Source organism: Pelodiscus sinensis, chromosome 11 (genome assembly GCF_052426305.1).
Source record: "Pelodiscus sinensis isolate ZL-2025 chromosome 11, ASM5242630v1, whole genome shotgun sequence".
In the NCBI taxonomy this organism is placed as follows: domain Eukaryota; kingdom Metazoa; phylum Chordata; order Testudines; family Trionychidae; genus Pelodiscus; species Pelodiscus sinensis.
Window position 1 is genome coordinate 6,935,584 of NC_143062.1, and position 19,451 is coordinate 6,955,034.

General features: G+C 65.0%; 1 protein-coding gene across 5 annotated transcripts; it reads right to left on the reverse strand.

The window, feature by feature from the left end:
- Positions 1 to 2,223: 2,223 nt before the first annotated feature.
- On the reverse strand, positions 2,224 to 13,867 carry HYAL2 (hyaluronidase 2). 5 transcript variants are annotated; one of them, XM_075939532.2, is made up of 4 exons: positions 13,499 to 13,867; positions 5,692 to 6,655; positions 3,764 to 3,853; positions 2,224 to 3,347 (listed from the first exon to the last, which is right to left on the reverse strand). In XM_075939532.2, exons 2-4 carry the CDS (start codon positions 6,616 to 6,618, stop codon positions 2,952 to 2,954), a joined length of 1,413 nt encoding a protein of 470 aa, XP_075795647.2. In that variant the 5' UTR covers positions 6,619 to 6,655; positions 13,499 to 13,867; the 3' UTR covers positions 2,224 to 2,951. The 5 variants fall into 5 exon arrangements, with proteins under 5 accessions (XP_075795647.2, XP_075795649.2, XP_075795648.2 ...); XM_075939534.2 differs by having other exon boundaries at positions 13,495 to 13,867; XM_075939533.2 differs by lacking the exon at positions 13,499 to 13,867 and adding an exon at positions 10,079 to 10,669.
- Between the last annotated feature and the right edge of the window lie 5,584 nt (positions 13,868 to 19,451).

Here is a 19,451-nt window from a genome sequence, read left to right on the forward strand (position 1 = left end):
CGCAGCCCCTCAGCCCGGCCTCAGGCCTCTTCTGAGCACAGCTAAGCAGCTGCCCGTTCTGGGGAGCGGCTGCTTGGCTGTGCCCAGCGGATCTGCTGTCCCTGGGAGGACGACCCCCCAGGCTCCAGCTGGCAGTACGTGGGAGGGGGCTCCCGTCTGCCACAGCAGGCAGGTCGTCACCCCCAGGCTCCACCTCAGCCAGAGGCCATGGACCGCCAGGGGCAGGGCACCCACAGGCCTTCCAGGGCAGGGGGTGGTGCTGCCCTGCTGTACACACCCCAGGCACGTGGCCAGGCGGCTGGGCCCCTCCTTGGCTTTAATCCCTCCTGCTGCGCTCTGCAGGACAAGGGCAGCCAGCACCGGCTCCCAGCATGCCCACAACCTGGGGGCTCTGTGCAGGGGCAGGGACCCTGCCATGCTGGGCAGTGCTCCCTCCTAGCCCTGCTCCAGGCATTGGCTCCGGCTGCCCTCACTCAGCTCCCGCCCAAGCCAGCAGCGGCAGGCGATGCCATAAGAGCATCCAGGCTGAGTCACACCAAAAGCTGATCTCGCCCAGTGTCCTGTCTGCCAATGGGGGCTAATGCCAGGCCCCCCAGAGGGAGCGAACAGAACAGGGAATCAAGTGACCCAGCCCCAGCTGCTGACAAAGAGGCTAAGAATTCCCTTCCTGCCCAGCCTGGCTAACTGCGATTGATGGACCCAACCTCCATGAATCTATCGAGCTCTTCTTTGAGCCCTGTTAAAGTCCTGGTCTTCCCAACATCCTCTGGCGAGGAGTTCCACAGGTTGACCGTGCGCTGCCACCAGCAGGGAAGACGCATGTGGGCAAGGTCAGGGCACAGGTACAAGCCCAGGCACTGGGGAGGCCACCAGTGCCAAGAGGAGCTAGCCTGGGACCCCCCAGGGTGAGCTCCTGGGCCTACCCTTGCACACCCAGCAACAGGAGCCTGGAGCCCTGTGTCCTCTCCTCTCTCCCCCATCCCCCTGCCTTGCTGTGCCCATTCTAGCTGGCCGCACTGGCAGCCAGCACCCGCGCACAGCCCAGGCCTGGCCTTCCCACTGCTAACATGGAGGGAAAGGGCCTCCCCTGCTGACCTCAGTCCTGCCACACGCCAGTCTGGCAAGCTGCCGGGGCCTTTCCCCAGGGGCCCGGCCTCGCTCCAGCCTGAGCCGTGCAACAGGGCTGCTGCAAAGGCCCCTTCGGCGCTGCTACCCATTAGGGACACACCCCGGCAACCCCCAGGCAGCAGGGCTGCCCCTAGGAGAAAAGGGCCAACAATGGGCTACATCAGCCCCCTGCTGCCAGCTGGCACAAGCGAAGTAGGGGCCAGGCTGAGCCAGTGACCCCCAGCTGCTACAGGCAGTGGGGTGTGGGACGTGGGGCTGGTGCCAGGGGCAGAAGGGATGCAGGGCTGGTGCCTAGGCCGTGGCCAGGCGTAGCTACGCCCCAGGGAAGCCTGGGGCGTTAAGCATTCACCCCCACAAAACGCCACCCCGGCTGTCACACTGGGGTTTCTGACCTATGGAAAGGGGCCAGGCTTCAGGCCCTCAGCAGCTTGCTGGGGAGGACGGGGGAGTGCTATGCCTCCCGGTTAGCCCCCCACCCCTGCCCGCGTGGCTCAGGCAGCCGCACTCCCTCCTCCCCGCTGGCCTTGCACCAGCACGGATCACCTGGGTGCAGTGCCCAGCTGCGTTCATCCCCAGCACTGGCTGCATTGCAGCCAGAGGCCCCAGCCAGGTCCGGCCAAGTGTGCCACATGCACAGGGACCAGCTGCAGCATTACAGGCATGGCCAGGGGGGCTCAGGCCCAGCCCCAGCCCCACACACAGGACCGGAGCGGGGGGGGGGGGGGGGGGTGTCCATGAGGTACCAGCTGGGCTGCATGGAACAAGGCAGTTCCATGTTGACAAATGGCCAAGCAAGGAGCCAGCCCTGGCCCCAGCTCCCAGCACTAGGGCCCCCCCCCACTGCCCCAAGGAGCAAGGGCCTGCCCCCTGGGTGTCTCCTTGTGGCTGGGGCAGGCCCTACTAGAGGGCGGGTACCCTGCATGCTGGCTGTTGGCAGGGGCAGGGGAAAGGGGGAAGGGTCGGGCTGTGCTCGGAGATAGAGGCCTTTGTAACCCGGGCACTGCCCGCCCCGCGGGTCCCTGCTCTTGTGCTAAGAGGGCCGACCGGGCCTCGCTGCTCCCCTTCTCCCAGGGCAAAGCACACAGCAGCCACCGCCTCTCTCGTTCCATCTTTAATTGGGAGGTAAAGCACGTTGGTTGTCAGTGACAGGCTGGGCGCCGGCCCCCTGCCCCGCGCAGGCAGAGCCCCCCCTGGAGGCTGCACCTACACACAGCAGCATGAGTCACACCTGGCCCTGCCCCCAGCCACAACACCCCCCCCCCCACATACACACACACTTTCACTCGCCGCTTTGCCACCCCCTCCTTACAACAGGAGAAGGGCTTAGCCCTGCCCTCACTCCCCCCACGCCTGGGGGGGCGCTGGGGCTCACCTGGCCCTGCCCCAAGAGTCCTTCTGTTGCATGGGGTGGTGGAGGGAGAGGTGAGAAGCCCCCCCCCCCACCGCCCCCCGGGGCCAGGCCCCACCCTGGGGCACACCCAACAGCAGGGAAGGGGTGGGCAAGCTGGCCCTGGGGGCAGAAGCTAGTCCTGGGCCCAGCCCGGGGCCTCTCCCCCCCAGATGCACTCGCCTCCTGCGTCCCAGGGAGGACTGCCCCCCCACAGTCACTGCACAAAAGCACCCCTGCCAGAGGCCAGCAGGGGGCGGTGGAGGGGCCTCTGCCCCCAGCCGTGGCAGAGGAAGGGGGTCGCCTCCAGTCACCCGCTACGTGGGCGCGACACGAAATACAAAGGCTGCTGGATTCTAACCGCCCCGGAGGGGCAGGGGGGCTCTGGCGCCCGCCCGGCCCAGGAGACAGCCTGTCGCCACACGGCCGAGCCCGGCTAGTCCCAGCGGGCCAGGAGTCCCAGTAGCAAGAGGCCCAGCGAGGCGCCGGCCGGGCAGGCCGCGCGGTTGGGGGTGCTCAGCCGCCGCTCGCAGGCACCCCCGTGCCAGCCCTGGTAGCACTGGCAGCGGAAGTGGGTCCGGAGGTAGGCGGTGTCGGCGGCCGACAGCTGCCCCTCGGCCTGCAGCAGCGGCCCGGCGCCCTCGGCCCGCCGCCGGATCTGGAAGCTGGCTGGGCTCAGGTGGAGGAAGACGCTGGCGGTGCTGTTACGGCGCAGGCAGCGCCCCCGGCCCTGGCACAGCGCCTGGCTGCAGCGCTCGGCCGCCGTGGTGACGTTGACGATGTAGTGACCCAGCTCCCCCTCCAGGTAGGCCTTGATGGCGCGGCAGGTGTCCTGGGAAGGGAACAGGGGGTGAGTGGGAGCCAGAGGGCAGGCCAGCCCTGCCGGGCTCACCAGGAGCTAGGCTTGTGCCTCACCGGGCCCCCAGGGCCCATCCTGCCCCACAGCACTGGGAAGAAGCCGCATCGGGCACAGCCGGCCCATGGCGAGACCCTGCCCTAACTTGAGCTGCAGCCTCTGGATCCCAGTGGGGGAAGACGATGCTTCAGCATTACTGTGAGCTGCCCCCACCCCCACCCCACGGCACCTATGGGGCTGATCCCTCCCCCCCCCCGCCTCAGAGCAGCTCCACAGCCAGAAACAAGCTACCCCAATGGCAGCTTGTCAGGACACTTGGCACCACATGCCCAAGCCTCGGCTCATGCCACCCAGCCTGCGGCAGGAGGGCAGGGCTGCCCCCCAGGACCTACCTGGCTCTTGGTGTAGTCCGCATCGCCCCAGAAAATGGCGCCAGCCGCTCCCAGGGCAGCGCTCTCGCCGATGGTGGAAACCAGGTCTGCCTGCCAGGGAGGGACGAGACAGGCGAGGGTTGGGGGGGACACGAGTGCTGTGAGCTCCCACGCCCACCCGATTGCTCCCACACATCCTTAGGGGGTGGGACAGTTGGGCCATGGCTCACACAGGAGGCATCCAAGGGTGCTCGGCTTGGCCCACGCTCTGGTAGCGGAGGGGAGACTAGACAAGGCAACTTCTGGGCCTGGCCGGGACAGGAGTCTCCCGGTGATGCTAGTGTCCGGCGGCGGACTCTTTTGGGCAGGCTACCATGCCACCTGCAGCCATTCCAGATCCCAGGGCACTTTTCCTGCTAGCCACCCGCTCCCCACAACTCTGTTGCCCACAATCCCACCAGTGTGCATCCCCCAACTGCTCCCCTCCCACCACTGGGGCCTGCAGCATTCTCCAGGACATGCCCCAGACTGTTGCTGGGAGCGGTTAGAACAGCTGCTGTGCTCCACTCCAGAGATGGCTGCCTTTGTGGTCCAGGAGAGCAATCCCCACCCCCACCCCAGGCTATGTTACCCAAGACAGGCCAGGGCAGCACCCAGCCTGAGAGCAGGCACCTGGGACAGGATGGAGGAGGAACAGCACCCTCCCACCTCCCTGGGCTGGGCCCAGCCCCGGCTGCGGATGCAATAGGTGGCCTGACGGGACAAGCCCGGCACACCAGGCCAGGGAGCGGCCTGGAGCGGCAGTGGTGGGAGGCAGGGCAGGGTGCAGCCGGCTCCTGCCTGCCAAGGGGTGGGCGGCTGCAGGATTAGCTGGTCTAGCAAGTGGGACTGGCTGAGCGAGTGAGGGCCAGGCTCTGATCAGCCCCTCCCCCACTATGGCCTGGCTCAGGTACCTGGCTGCTGCAGCCGCCCCCCAAGATCCCAGGCCTGCCCCCCAGTGTTTAGCCTGTCTTCATGGGCCAGGCTCTCAAAACCTTTTGGCCTTTTCCGCCCGCCCACCATCCCATGATTTCAAATAGGCCCTTCTCTAGGCTCCCCCGTGGGTGCCCATCTCTGTGCAGAGCCCAGAGGTGCAACATCCTCCCTGCCCCAGGCCTTCGTACAGCCCAGCACTGTTAGCCTGGTGCACACCTCGGCCCCACTGGCACCCGGGAGCTGGTCTGACCCACGTGAACCCCCCGAGCCCTTCCAGCTGCACAGCCACCCACCGCCAGCTGCACTTGTCCTCACGGACATATGGCCTGTGAGTGCGGCACCCCCCGTCCTCATCCCACTCCCCAGAGCGCTTGGCCCCCCGCCCAGCCTGGAGGCACCTGCCTGCGTTTATCCGCCCACTCTCGACTCCAACAGCCTCATTATACAAGTATCGACCCCGCAGGCCCTCACTAGACGGATCCCCCGGCTGGCAGCAAGCCACCCTGTACGGCCGGTCTGCCACTTGCGCGCCCACTGCAATACGCACGCTCTCCCGCCGGGCGGGGCACGGCAGAGCGCCCCCCCAAGCCTCACGCTACCATGGCAACGCCAGGCAGGACCAGCATCTCAGACCCACCCAGCTAACATGGGACCCCCCCCCCCCCCCCGGCCACCCTCTACCCTACCAGAGCTGCCCACCCCGGGTCATTTGGCTACCACCGAGCATGAGTCCTGTGCCCAGCTGGCAGGGGCAGCAGGCTGCTGCCAAGTGAGCTCAGAGGCAGAGGGGCAAGCGGGACCTCGCTCTCCCCCCATGAAGCGCCCGGGCTGGTGCTGAATATGGGGAGCTGGTGCTAAAGCCCTGGCAAGGGTGTGATCACACTGGCCCTTGGCAGCGAGCCCACCCCCTACCCTCCCCCAGAACCGGAGCAGGCTGGGACCCCAGCCGACGTGGGTCTCAGGCACCTCCTCACCCTGCTCAGCACGTCCAGCTTGCGGCTGTAGGTGGGCCGGGTGTAGACGAAGACAGGCAGCGAGTAGCCGTCATGGTGCTGGTGGGAGATCCGCAGGGCCTCCAGGACCCGCGAGCGCACGAACTTGCGGCCGTTGGCGGAGGAGGCCAGGACTTGCTCGAGGTAGATGGAGGGGTAGAGCGCGGTGCTCTCCTTCCAGAGCCAGGCCAGGCGGTCATTGCGGGTCTCCTCCACGTCCGGGCAGTGCCCGGTGTAGCTGTCCGGGTTCTTGCTGTAGTCGTGGTTGTAGCAGTCCGGGAAGAGGTAGTAGCCCCACAGCTGTTTGGGCCGGTAGCGCTTGGCACACTGCAAGGTGCGCAGCATGAAGTCCCGGGCCGAGGTCTCAAACTCATACTGGGCCTGCTTGCTCACCTGGTCCTCCGGCCAGTCGGGGTGGCGCGACAGCACCAGCTGGCGGGAACTCTGGCGGTAGATGTCCTTGTTCTGCCAGTTGCGGATCCAGATGGGCCGCCACTCCTCCCAGTCGATGATGGCCAGCCCCTCCTTGGCCTCCGAGCGGATGTACTTGCCGATGCCCTCACGGAGCCGGCCCAGGTGCTCGCTGATGCTGCTGTTCTGGGGGACGCCACCATTCACGGCCACCTGCTGCTCGTCGTAGTAGGGGTAGCGGCCCAGGCGCTCCTTGTAGAAGATGGTGAGGTTCTGGTCCACGAAGCCCTCGTTGGGCGAGGCCTGCAGGTCAAAGAGGGTGAAGTCCAGCTGCACCTTGAAGCGGGGCCGGCAGTCCTGGGTGGGTGCGTTCCAGGCCACGATGAAGGGCTTCCTGGTGAAGAGGGGGGCGAAGGCTGGCTTCTCGGCCTGCCCACGGGCACCGGCCACAGCAAGCAGCAAGAGCCATGGTACTGCCAGCGCGGCACCTGCCCGCATTCTCTCACCGGGTCACGGGATGGCGTCAGGTCACAGCCTGTAGGGGGCAGGGCTGTAAGAGGGGCGGGCAAAAGGCACCCCCCACCCCATCTGTGTCCTTGTACCACCGCCACCCACTACTCCAACCCTGCCTTGCCAACCCCCCTCCACTCCTGCTAGCACCTCCCGGGCTCTGCCCCTGCCCTCCTCTGAGCACCTCCCAGCACCACTCTGAGCTGCCAATGCTTTTCCAGCTCGCAGAGGGGAAACTGAGGCACGAAGCCCAGGTGATTCGCCCGAGGCCACCTAGGAAGCCGCAGCAGAGGTGGGAAATGAACCCAGCTCTCCCCAGACCAGCCTCCCAGCCCCGCGGCAGCCTGCCTTGCTCTACCGGGCACCTCCCCGGCTCTCCCAGCGTACTCGAGCCCTGCCTTGCCCAGCCACCGCCGGCGGGAGCGCAGCACGGAGCAGCCCCGCACCCCACGGCAGAGGAGCAAGGTCCCGCCGGCCGTGCCGGGAAGGGGGCTGGCTCCGCACGAGCCCTCGAGTCGAGTCACTCCGGAGTGACGCCGGCAGGATCGGGCCCCGCGCGCCGGTGGTTAGAAGCCCTGAAACATCCCAGGAATGTGCGGGCCTCGGCTTATCAGCGCCGCCGGCCCCGCTTTGTTCCAGCCCGAGCCCGCCCGCCGGGCCCCTTTGTTCGGCAGCGCCGCGCACCGGGCAGCGCCAGCTGGGCGCCCCGAGCCGACAGCGGCGGGGACGGGGGGGGGGGCGCAGCCGAGCCGGAGCCCCACGGAGCGGCGCTGCCTGCAGCCGCAGCCCCGCGCCCAGCCCGCTCCAGCCCCGCCGGCCGGCCCCGCTCCCAGACCGGCCGGGCGGCTCGCCCAGGACCGAACTTCCCACGTGCGCGCCCAGCCCCGATCCGGCCCTAGGCAGGCGCCCACCCGGGGACAGCCGGAGCCACTACCCCGCCAGGCAGCTCCCGGCCCGGCCCCTGCGCACCCACCTGGACAGGCTCCGCGCCCCCATCCCCAGCCGCCCGCCAGCAGCGCCCGCCCCCTGCCCGCGGCTAGGCACCGCGGCGCCTTTAAAAGCCCAGCGGCTGGAACGACCCAAGGCGAGCCGGAGGGGAGGGGGTCCCCGAGGAAGCCCCGGTCCCGGGAGACACCGGCCCAGCGCGCGGCGCAGCGGCCGGAAGCGGGAGGGAAGCTCTGAGGCCTCTGGTTTGGTCTGCCCCGCTTTAACGCTCCGTGGCAAAGGGGAGCGTAGTTTTAAGGTGCATTAGTTCTCACCCTCACCCAGTCGACAGCAGCCACTTGGTACGGCCCGGCCGATTGGCCATGCCAAGCGCCGCTTGCTACTGAATGGCAGGGGGCGGTGCGCGCCTGGCAGGGCGGGGCTGGGGGCGTGGCCGGGCCAATGACCCATGGGACCTGCTGCAGCGCCGGTCTCTGCCCGCAGGGGGCGCATTGGGGCGGGGCCGGAGTACTGGCGGGAGGGAGGAACTCCCAGCTACTCCAGCCCCAGCCTCTGCCAGCAGGGGGTGCTGTGGGGCGGGTGGCGTTCCCAGCTGTGCCAGCCCCAGCCTCTGCCAGCAGGGGGTGCTGTGGGGCGGGTGGCGTTCCCAGCTGTGCCAGCCCCAGCCTCTGCCAGCAGGGGGTGCTGTGGGGCGGGTGGCGTTCCCAGCTGTGCCAGCCCCAGCCTCTGCCAGCAGGGGGTGCTGTGGGGCGGGTGGTGTTCCCAGCTGTGCCAGCCCCAGCCTCTGCCAGCAGGGGGTGCTGTGGGGCGGGTGGCGTTCCCAGCTGTGCCAGCCCCAGCCTCTGCCAGCAGGGGGTGCTGTGGGGCGGGTGGTGTTCCCAGCTGTGCCAGCCCCAGCCTCTGCCAGCAGGGGGTGCTGTGGGGAGGGTGGCGTTCCCAGCTGTGCCAGCCCCAGCCTCTGCCAGCAGGGGGTGCTGTGGGGAGGGTGGCGTTCCCAGCTGTGCCAGTCCCAGCCTCTGCCAGCAGGGGGTGCTGTGGGGCGGGTGGCGTTCCCAGCTGTGCCAGCCCCAGCCTCTGCCAGCAGGAGGTGCTGTGGGGCGGGTGGCGTTCCCAGCTGTGCCAGCCCCAGCCTCTGCCAGCAGGGGGTGCTGTGGGGCGGGTGGCGTTCCCAGCTGTGCCAGTCCCAGCCTCTGCCAGCAGGGGGTGCTGTGGGGCGGGTGGCGTTCCCAGCTGTGCCAGTCCCAGCCTCTGCCAGCAGGGGCAGTGAGGAGGAGCGGCACAGGGGGGTGCTGTGTGGTGGAGGGGTCCCGTCTACACCAGCCCTAGCCTCGAGTCGGCAGAGCTTCCAGGGTTTGGCGCCCACTTCTCAGGGAGCTGCGGCCTACGGGGCGGGCGTGCCCGCTGCCTTGCCCTCTCCCGGCGGGAGCTGGTATGAAGATTGACAGGGGAGCACGGGCTTTCCCATCCAATCACAAAGCGGTTGTTATGTCAACGGCTGGGAATCCCTCTGAGCGTTGTTTCCTTATGGACTCTACATAAACATCTGCCCGGAGAACAATGAGGGCCCCAGTCAATGCCCATTGTCTCGGGAAGGCCATTTTCCTTCCCAGGAATGTGCCCGCCAGCCTGCTGCCCCGGAGCCCTGGCAACTGGCTGCCAGGGCAGGGCTCCGCTTGCCAAGCGGGTGGCGCGTTCCAGGCAGCCAGCGCTCTGGAGCCCTTCCCAAGTGCCACTCGAGCTCAGAATCAAAACCGGCTCTTCAGAGGCAGAGGGCCGAGTGGCTGGATCGTCTCCCCCCCGGGGTTATTTGAACAGCAGAAGCCAACGGTGCTCGGGGGCGCCAAGGGCTTTTTGGATTTCGGCAGCTGGCTGGTGTATGGTGCCAGCAGCGATGCACGTGGATTCCTGATTGATTAAAGCCTCCAGAAAGCGCCCTTGGTCACGTACGGCACTGGGCCTGGGATGGTCCTGGGGACGGCTCTAGTCTACATGCTCGCGTCGCGCTCCCCAGTTCCATACCCCAGCCCAGGCTGAAGAAAACCAAGAGGCTCACCTTGGAGTTTTGGCCATGAATTAGATGGGGGGGTTGTCCCCATCCGTTTCCAAATGGGCCAGTGTCCACGTGACACCCACTGCCTCTGCCACCCAACCTGCCAGCACTCCCAGCAGCAAAACCAAGGGCTGAGTCCACCACAGCTTCCTTCTCAGCTGGGTTGCCCACTGCCTACCCCTCTGATTGCTGCTGCAAATGGGGATGGTGGGGGGGATCTTTTGGGACGCAGTGACAGGGCACCCAACGGGGCCCGGGCACTGTCAGTAGTTTGGGCCCATCTACAATAGCAGCTCCCCACAAAAATGAGGGTGGGCCCAAGGGGAATATATTGCTGGCCTCCGGTAGGATCCCTGGTGACATCCCCGTGGGGCTGGACTCCCCTGCCTCACGCATAGCAGCTGGTCTCTGTGGGGTGGGGCTGAGGCATATGGGGCATGGAGGGCTACCTACCCCGCTGCTGCTGCCCGTGTTGTATCTAGCGGCAAGCAACCAGAAGCCTTGGAGCTCCTGGGCCGTCAAGTACCAGCCCCAGTCTCACACCCCTCCAATCTAACGCGGTGTTTTATGTTTGCACAATCAGCTGGCCTGGGCACCACCCCTTCCTTCCTCCACTGGGCTCACAGGGTGCAAGGGGAAGAACCTTGGACTTTGTTTCTGGCTAGGCCCTGCTTTCCAGCCACCCCTGAGTCACTGCCAAGACACAGGGCGTAACGTAATCAAGGGCTTGTCTACACGGCGCGATGGTCCTGCAGTGCTTAGCCCAGAAGCACCTGCCTGGCTTAGCCAGCGCCTCTCCGCGCTGGGGCTTACAGTGGTTGAAATTCCCGCCTTTAGCTTCCGCTGGTAGCACCTCCTGGGGGCACGAGTCCAAACTAGTGAACAACTAGTGACAGCTGGGGTGAGAATCGACCCCCCTTGCCACCCCCGCCCTCAGGGTAAGGAGCCGGTGGCACGGCGGCAGGCCTGGCACACAAGAGCCACCACCCCAGGCGTGACTCCCGGGGGACACAAATGGAGCTGGCCAAATAACAGAGCATCACTTTAGAGCTGTTGTTAACAGGCAGCCACGCCGCAGCCACGCCCTGCCATCACCCCCTCTCTACTGCTGCTGGGAGAGGCCAGGACTGGGAGCCCCCCCACAGCCAGCATCCTGCCCCTCCCCACAGCGCCCCCTGCTGGGAGAGGCTGGGGCTGGAGTTGACAGGAATTCCCCCCCCAGCCAGCACCATCCCCCTCCCCACAGCGCCCTCTGCTGGGAGAGGCTGGGGCTGGTGTAGCTGGGAGCCCCCCACAGTCAGTGCTCCTGCCCCTTTCCACAGCGCCCCCTGCTGGGAGAGGCTGGGGCTGGAGTTGACAGGAATTCCCCCCCAGCCAGCACCATACCCCTCCCCACAGCGCCCCCTGCTGGGAGAGGCTGGGGCTGGCGTAGCTGAGAGCCCCCCACAGTCAGTGCTCCTGCCCCCTCCCTACAGCAGGTGTCTGAGTCAGCTGGGCAGAGGGTTGCCAGCAATGGCCTCTGAGCCGCAGGGGGTGGGGGGGCTGGGCAGGGCAAGCTCGCCGTGAGAGGCCCCCAGCCAGGGTGTAACCACAGGGAGGCGAGCCGCTGGAGCAGCTGGAGCCTTGGGCCCAGCTCAGGTGGATCTCCAGCAGCGGAGGAAACGAAGGGTGGCCGATCACTGCTCCCCACACCCCCGCGCTGGCAAGTCCCTGGAGAGCGGGGCTCCGACCCGGCAGTTGTGGGGGGAGCTCTGAGTGTGAAGAGAGGGAAGGGGACGGGGAAGGTAATGGGGTCAGGCTGAGCAAGGGGCCAGGCCAGCCAAAGGGGGGCTCCCAGAGGAGCGGCACAGCTGGGGGCTGTCAGCCCAACCCCAAGCCCAGCACACGAGCGTGGCAGCCAATCCCAGGTGGATACGCACCACCAGCCATGCAGCCGCCCCTGCACTTACTGCCCCTCGCCCAGAGCTGCCCCTCCCATCACAGGCCCCAGTTCTTCGGCCCACCCCCCATTACAGACCCCCAGTCCCTCCCCGCCATGAGAGGGCAGGTCTCTGCAGGGCCACGGCTGGCTGTCACTTGGGGACACCGTTCTGGCTGGGGGCTGCCCCGTGGGTGGGACACCGCACTGGCTACAGCATCGGGTTATCGCTCCAGGCCTCCTTGCTGGGAACAAAGCCCAGCTGGGCTGGACAGGGGAGATAACACACACAGCCCATCCAGCTCCTCGGTGGGCCAGGAAATCCGTGTGCCTGGGATGAGGGAATGGCCAGGAAGAAATCCAGGAAGCCGGGTGCATTCCAGGCTGGAAGCACGAGACACGGGCAGTCCAGAGGGGAGAATGAAACAAGGCTTTGTCATGCCAGCGCCCCACCGTCCCCATAGCACCCCGCCCTCCCCACAGTGCCCCCTGCTGGGAGAGGCTGGGGCTGCTGAGCCCCTCCCTCAGCCAGTGCGCCTGCCCCTCCCCACAGCACCCCCTGCTGGGAGAGGCTGGGGCTGCTGAGCCCCTCCCTCAGCCAGTGCGCCTGCCCCTCCCCACAGCGCCCCCTGCTGGGAGAGGCTGGGGCTGCTGAGCCCCTCCCTCAGCCAGTGCGCCTGCCCCTCCCCACAGCACCCCCTGCTGGGAGAGGCTGGGGCTGGCGTAGCTGGGAGCCCCCCCACAGCCAGTGCTCTGCACACACACAAACCATGCCCTGGGAGCCACAGCTCCTGCACCCATCCCATTACCAAGGCTCATGGTGTCGCACTAACAGGCCTGACCTCAAAGCCCTGTGTGAAGCTGGGGGGGGGGGGTCGCTATCTCCATTGTACCGCTGGGGAAACTGAGGCAGAGAGTGTTACCCAGAGACACTTAGCAAGTGGGTGGCTGAGCCAGTCCCAAACCCAGCCCTCCCGACTCCTACCCACTGGGTCATGCTGCCCCATGCGGCTCTAGGGCATCGCTGCTATTGCGCCTCCACGTCATGCAGCCCACTTCCTGCAGAGCAAGGGGCTGGCTCCAGACCCTCTCGCTTGTTCCCCCCGATGGCCAAACTTGCCCTTTTATGTCCCCTCAGGCCAGCTTGTTCCAAGCACTGGCACGTGGGCAGCCAAAGGGGGTCCCCACTTGTGTGACATGAATCTGGGGGGGGGGATGGCCACGTCCCAGTGCCCACAGCCCCCTGCTCTTCGTGGCTGCAGAAAGGCTGAGGACCGACCGGTCGGGGCTGAGGGAGCTTGGCAGGCAGCAGAGTGCGAGCACTGCTGGGGGGACGCTGGCGAGGACTTGGGCCCTTCCACAAACTGCCTGAGCAGCGCCCTGGGCTCAGCCTCAGCCAGGTTAGGTCCTAGGCCATGCGGGGGTGGCTCGTGCCCCCCACCTGGCAGGAGGGAGCTGCCCCCCACAGTTAGCTGTGTCCCGGGCGTGGCAGCTCACAGGCTGTTCTTCCTTCCATGCGAGGGGGCCCGGTCGGTAACATGGGCCCCGGTTTATAGATGGGGAAACAGAGGCAGAGCAAGAGGGAGCAACTTGTCACACTCAAGCAGCAGAGCCAGGCCTAGACGCCAGCTTGTCCAAGCCTAGCCCCGTGCTCCTGCCATTAGGCAACGCTGTCTAAAGTCAGACGGGTGCACCATGGCGCTGGGCATAAAAGTCCTGAGACACACTGTGCTCCCCTCTCCCCTCAGTTAGACCCCCTCCCACCGTCCCAGACATGGGACTAGGACCCCCCCAGACTCCCCATTAAATTCCCTGCTCCCGCTCCGGAGCCGGGAGGAGACCTCAGGGGTGGCAGGGGTGTTTTCTATTGCTGGGTCCGGCCCAGCCCGTCACCGAGTCCTGCCTGTGAAGTGGGGCCCTTCGCCCGCCCCCAGGAGAAAACACGACTCACCCACCTGGCTTGGCTGGAGGTGGCTCCGGGTGGCAGCAGGAATGCTGGCACAGGGCGTGGCGGGGCACGGCGCACTGTTCCCCGCTAGACTGGGTCCACCCGGGGGAAACCCCTGCAGAGCAGCTGCACCCGGGGGAGGAAAGGAGAGCGAAATGAGTGAAGGAGCCGGCGTGGAGGGGAGTTTTGAAACAGTCCAAAGGGTCCGGATTGGACAGCGATGCTTCCTGGGCTGTGCCGTCCTGAGGCTGGGATTTCAGGGCTGCACGGGGGCTCTGTCTCCAGTCTCTCTCTCTCGCCCAGGCTCCGGCCCCCTCTCCAGAGGTGGGCTCTCTCGCGCTCTGCAGCAGGGAGGTGCGGCTCCCCAGGGCTGCCCTGTGTGCCTTCCCCAGTGCCCCCCCTCGCTCCCCGAGGCTCCCTCTGGCTTGGAAAGCCTTTCTCCCGGAACCGAGCCTCATTTCCTGCTGGCACATGGAAAGGGAAGCTGTGCCGTCCCTGCTCTGCAACCACAAGGCCTCCGCCAGCTCCGTGCTGGGAGGGAGGGCGGCTCCGAGGTCAGCGGGGGCTCAGGGATGTCCCCTGCAGCTGCCTCCGCTCGCGTCCCAGAGCGATGGCTGCAGTCCCAGCAGGCGCCAGCCCTGCCAACTGGGCCGGATCAGGCTTGTCTTGTCCTGTCCCAGCAGTGCTGGGGCTGCCTGGCGGCGGCGCGGAGGAGCCCCCTTATCAGCCGCTGCCCTGCGCCCCAACGGCCACAGGCTTGAGCCTCACGGTGGGCGACGCCAGGCCTTGCTTCCTTGCTCGGGCTCTGCGACCAGGGCAGCGCCAGCTGGTTGCCAAGCGCAGGGCAATTGCAGGGCCGGAGAGCAGCTGCCCGGGGGCTGTTTGGGATCCCAGATCAGGGTGCCCGGGGGCTGCCCAGCAGGGGCAGGCAGAGGAGCAGAGCCAGCCCAAGCCCCCCAGAAGCACCGGGGCATTGGCAGCCTGGGGGGCATCATGGCCGGGTGGCCCCGGGGATGGCTGGGGGATGGGCAATCCCTCTGGCCTCAGGCTGCTTGTCAGTGGGAATGCTGGGTCAGCCCCTCCGTGCCTCCTCTGCCCGGCCCCACCTGCTGACTCAGGCGCTTTCTCCCAGCAGGGGCCGCACAGGAAGGGTTTCCTGCCCCAGCGCGGCAGGGTGGGGGCTGGCCGTGTCCACGTGGAGCTAGGGGAGGCCAAGGGTTGGGCTGCTCCTGGGCGGGGGAACTCACCTTCTGCAGCAGCCTGGTGGGCAGGCCGGCTCCTCGGTCCTTCCAACGGCGCGTCCCCCCCGGCCCCGCCCAGCATGGGCCTGCAGAAGCAACTGGCCCAGGCTTGAGGTCCCCTCTAACCCACCCTCCCTCCACATGAGCCAGGGCCACCCCGGGTGAACCTGCCCCCTGCTAACGGCCCCCCCACGCCTCCGTCTCTAGCCCACCCCGGGACATCGCTGGCCTCCGGGGGCATCTTCCATGCAGCTGAAAGCTTCCTCCCTGCGCCCCCCCCCCCCACAGTCCCATCTGCTGGTGCATGCTGCGTCTCCCGGCCCTCCCCTGAACTCCCAGGGGCTGTTTCTCTGCTGCCAGCTGCACCCCCAGGCAGCCCCATATGTCATCAGCTGACGGGGCAAGGCCAGTAGGGGCCACTCTCCCCTCTGTGCCTAGCAAAGTCCTTCCAAGCAGGCAGGGGCCCCTCATTGGGTGAGTCAGAGAGACCAGTCCTGCCCCAGCCTGTGCTGGTCCTGGATAGGGGCCAGGTTCCAGGCACATTTCCCCAGCACAGGGTCCATGCCAGCCGACGGTGCCTCTCTCCCAGCCGGGGGCTAGCCGGGCTGGGCGGGTGGGCCAGGCATCAGCCCGCTGGCTGGCTAGCAAGATTCGCATGGAGGGCCCAGGCTGTAGCTGGCGGCGCTGGCGGGGCTGCCCTGGCCTGCTAGCGCAGAAGAAAGGCCCGTCTGTCTCCGGCGCGGATTCGTGGGTTCTGTCCATGCTGTTTCCAGGCGGCAGAGTCGGTTTTTTTCCACTGCGAGCTAAGCGAAGGGCCTGCTGAAGGCTCCTTTATGTGTCTGTTTGTGCAGGTCCCCCCAGGTGCCTGGCCGAGGGCAGCGTGTGTGTGTGTGTCAGCAGGGCCGGGGAGCCGGTGTGATTTCTGGCACGCGCCTGCACACGGAGCTGGCCAGGAGGCTGCTAGTCGGAGGGATCTCAGAGCCCCGAGCGGGACAGACTGTCCCTGAGCTAGCCCATCTCTGCCACGCCGACTCCCCCGCAGTGCCACCCAGTTGCTCTGCTCAGGACAAGGCAAACTTTTCCGGAGCTCTATTGCTTGGGGGGGGGGGGAGGTGGGGAGCTGCCTGGCTTCCAGTCAATGTTCCTGTGGGGACTGGGCAAAGCCGACTCACTCTCTGGCCTCCAGCAAGTCCCTGTCCCTCCCTTGCCTCAGTTTCCCCAGGGTATGGAGTAGGACGATGATGCCAGACTGATGGGCGGGGTTGGAGAAGGACTAAGGGCTCTGCCCATGGGAGCAGCATTTCCTTCTCCTTAGTCCCCTGCCGGCAGCCCAGCTGAGGATCACTGCCAGCCTCCCGGGCCACGTGGGGTGCCCCAGAACAAGCCCTCCCAGGCTGGGTTCAGCCCAGAGCCTGCTCCTCTGGAATGAGCACTGTGCCGGTAGCACCATGGCCCACTGCCGGGCCCACAGCGGGGTCGCGGGGACCCATGCGGAACATCCCTTGCGTGGACGTGGCAGAGATCTGACCTCCCCATGCGCGTTCCTTCCACAAGAAATGGAGCAGGCCAGGGAAACCAAGTGACCCACCCCAGATCAGCCGCCCCAGCTCTAGTGACCTGACTTCCAAGTGTAGGCCAGGCCTCGGGATCAGCTGTGCAGCCAGCCAAGCCGGTCGCTCCTACCGGCCCAGAGCCCTGAGACAGCCCTCGCCCGCCCCTCCTCTCCCGTCCCTGCTGTCGGCCCCAGCTCACTACAGCCCCAGCCCTGCCCCGCTTCTGCTTGGCCCCCATCGGGGAGGTTTGCTTCACAACAGGAACCACTAGGGCCTTGGTTCTGAGCGGGACAGAGAGCCACCGTAGGACAGATATGAACACGCTGAGCCTGGGTGCGCTATTTTCATTCAGAACCTCCTCTGCTTCTCTCACCAGGCGCTCTCCCCTCTATCTAGCATGAAGAACGGCCAGATGGCGGTCACCCAACAGTAGGCCAGCCAGCCCAAGGTCCTGTCTGCCCACGGTGGCCAAGGCCAGGTGCCCCAGAGGGAGGGAACAGAACAGCGAATCCTCAAATGTCGCATCCCCTGTCACCCATTCCCAACTGCTGACAGAACGCCATCCCTGCCCATCCTGGTTAACAGCCATTGATGGACCTATCTCCCAGGAATCTATCTAGCTCTGAATTGAACGCTGTTAAAGTCCTGGTCTTCACCACATCCTCTGGCAAGGAGTTCCACAGGTTGACTGTGCGCCGCATGAAGAAAAACTTATTTTTGTTTGTTTGAAACCTGCTGCCTATTCATTTCATTTGGTGACCCCTTAGTTCTTGTGTTACAGGAACAAGTCAATAACTTTTCCTTATTCACTTTCTCCACACCCGGTACGATTTTATAGACCCTTGTCTGATCCCCCCCTTAGTCTCCTCTTTACTAAGCATTCTACTGGCTAGAAGGATGAAGCCCCATGATGATCATACTTTGGAGGCACAGCAGCTGCTAAGGAAAATCACGCTGCTTTTCAAACCCGCCAAAACCCACCCACCAACCAATCACAGAACTGGTTGGACTTAATTTGTTTGGTGCATCAGATAGCCTTTGGCCAGGCCACTGGGAAACCGCCCTGAATCAGAGCCCTGGACTGTGCCCAGTGCCAGCGTCGCCAGGCTGCCACGCCCTGCACCTAGGCTCACTGGTAACTCCGCCAGGCGACAGCAGTCACAGCGCATGCAGCTGTTGCAAACCCCGCTGTTGTGTTTGCCTCCTGCAGCAGTGAGTCCCTGTGGTTAACTTCAAGCTTCCCTGTATGACTATCCCTCTTGTAGCTCAGCATATACTGGCGTTCAGTGACCCCGCCCGCTCCCAAGAGCTGAGCGCCAGGCCGGGACCTGTGCTCAGGAAGAGACGGCCTGTTCCCCATCGGATGGCACAGGACGTACAGGGGACAAGGAAACTCCAGCTCCCGGAGCTGACAACAGGAAATTGTCACCGAGTCATTTGCTGGCAGCGTTTTGACTTGGTGCGGCCTGAGCCTTGTGTGAGCACCGGTGACACTGCAACAGCACCCTGGGGGCAGCACGTCTCCCGCACTGGCAGCTCGCTCACCTGCCCGCTCCGACCGCTTAGGGCCTCGACCCATCCTGGGCTGCAGCGAATGCCACGTTCCTGTGGGTGCCACAGGACCTGGCTGCATGAAAGCCGGCCGGCTCCCCTTCTGTGTTTCAGGGACTGCCCCACGGTGTCTCAGGGCAGCCGGGAGCCCAGCAGCTGGACGCAGCCTCCCCCCAACATCTGCCTCTGCCTTACCCGCTGCACAATTCCTCGCCATTACGTGGAGAGGCGCAGCCCATGGCGTTCTGCTGGGCAGTAGGGATGCAAACTCTCGCTTCAGTAGTTAATTGATACGTTTAACCAGTTAACTGATTAAATGGGAATGGCAGGGGCTGGAGCAGGCCATGAGTAGGGGGCTGCTCCTGGGTGCAGATTACTGGTTATCTGGGAAGTATTGCCCATGAAGGGTGGTGCTTACAGGCTTACCTGTTAACGTCTCCACTCTGGCCAGCCTCCCCTTCCTGCAGGGATGCGGCCCACAAAGACTACATGTCCCAGCATGCAAAGCTGTAGACAGGCCAGCTGCCTATCTAGGGGTCAGGCTGGAGATTAACAACACAGCCAAGGGCCACGTTCAGAGGCTGTGACCTCGGGGGAGCCCCTTGTAGGCCTCCTATTCGTCATGTCTATCTAATTGGGATAAAGCATGCCATGGAAGGCGTCGTGGGCACGCTCTGCTGAAGGTGTAGGTTGCTGGTGCCCATGAAGCTGGGATCATGGCGCATGGCTGCCACTCAAATGTGCTGCGCGCGTGGGATGGCCCAGGTACCAGCTCTCCGGCACGGGAGCGAGCCAATTGCCTCCTGCAGCAGAGAGTCCCCTGGGTTAATCACAAGCTCCCTGGTATGACTATCCCCTTGGAAGGGAGCAGGCAAAGAGTCACCATCAACAGCCCTTGCCCAGCCTGGGAGCTACAAGTCGAGCTCACATCAGGGGACTGCACAGCCTGACCTGAGGAGCAGCAACGTCCCCAGAGGTGCAGGACTTGCCTTCTCCTAGGCCAGTGTTTCTCAACCAGTGGTACGTGTACCCAGGGGGTACTCGAGAGAAGCCGGGGCGGGGGGGGGGAGATACATCAATACAACTGAAATGTGGAGAAAACTGAATGTTTGTTTTCAGTTTTACAGAGCTTTATTATTTTTGTACTTTTTACACCCAAGCATTTCATCCCCCGCCTGGCTACGATTACATTGTTGAAACAAATGTGTTTCAATGGAAGAAAAAAAAATATGTGTCTGAAAACTGTAGGTACTGGGAGTACTTGGCTTTTTTGTTGAAAAGGGGGTTACTTTAAAAAAAAAAAGGTTGGGAAACACTGTCCTAGGCACATGGTGTGCAGCGGCGGTCAAAAAGGCAACTAGGATGCTAAGAATTATTAAGAAAGGAATAGAAAATAAGACACCGAATATCTTACTGGCCCTGTATAAAACTATGGTACGCCCACATCTTGAGTACTGTGTACAGATGTGGTCTCCTCACCTCACCTCAAAAAAGATATTTTGGCCTTAGAAAAGGTTCAGAAAAGGGCAACTAAAATGATGAGGGGTTTGGAACAGGTCGCATATGAGGAGAGGTTAAAGAGACTGGGACTTTTCAGCTTGGAAAAGAGGAGACA

Coding starts and splice junctions, on each gene's coding strand:
- HYAL2 (XM_075939532.2), bottom strand. CDS start 6,618: ATGCGGGCAGGTGCCGCGCTGGCAGTACCATGGCTCTTGCTGCTTGCT. Junction 3,854..5,691: donor AGCTGGACGTGCTGAGCAGG/GTGAGGAGGTGC, acceptor CCTCCCTGGCAG/GCAGACCTGGTTTCCACCAT. Junction 3,348..3,763: donor CGGACTACACCAAGAGCCAG/GTAGGTCCTGGG, acceptor TTCCCTTCCCAG/GACACCTGCCGCGCCATCAA.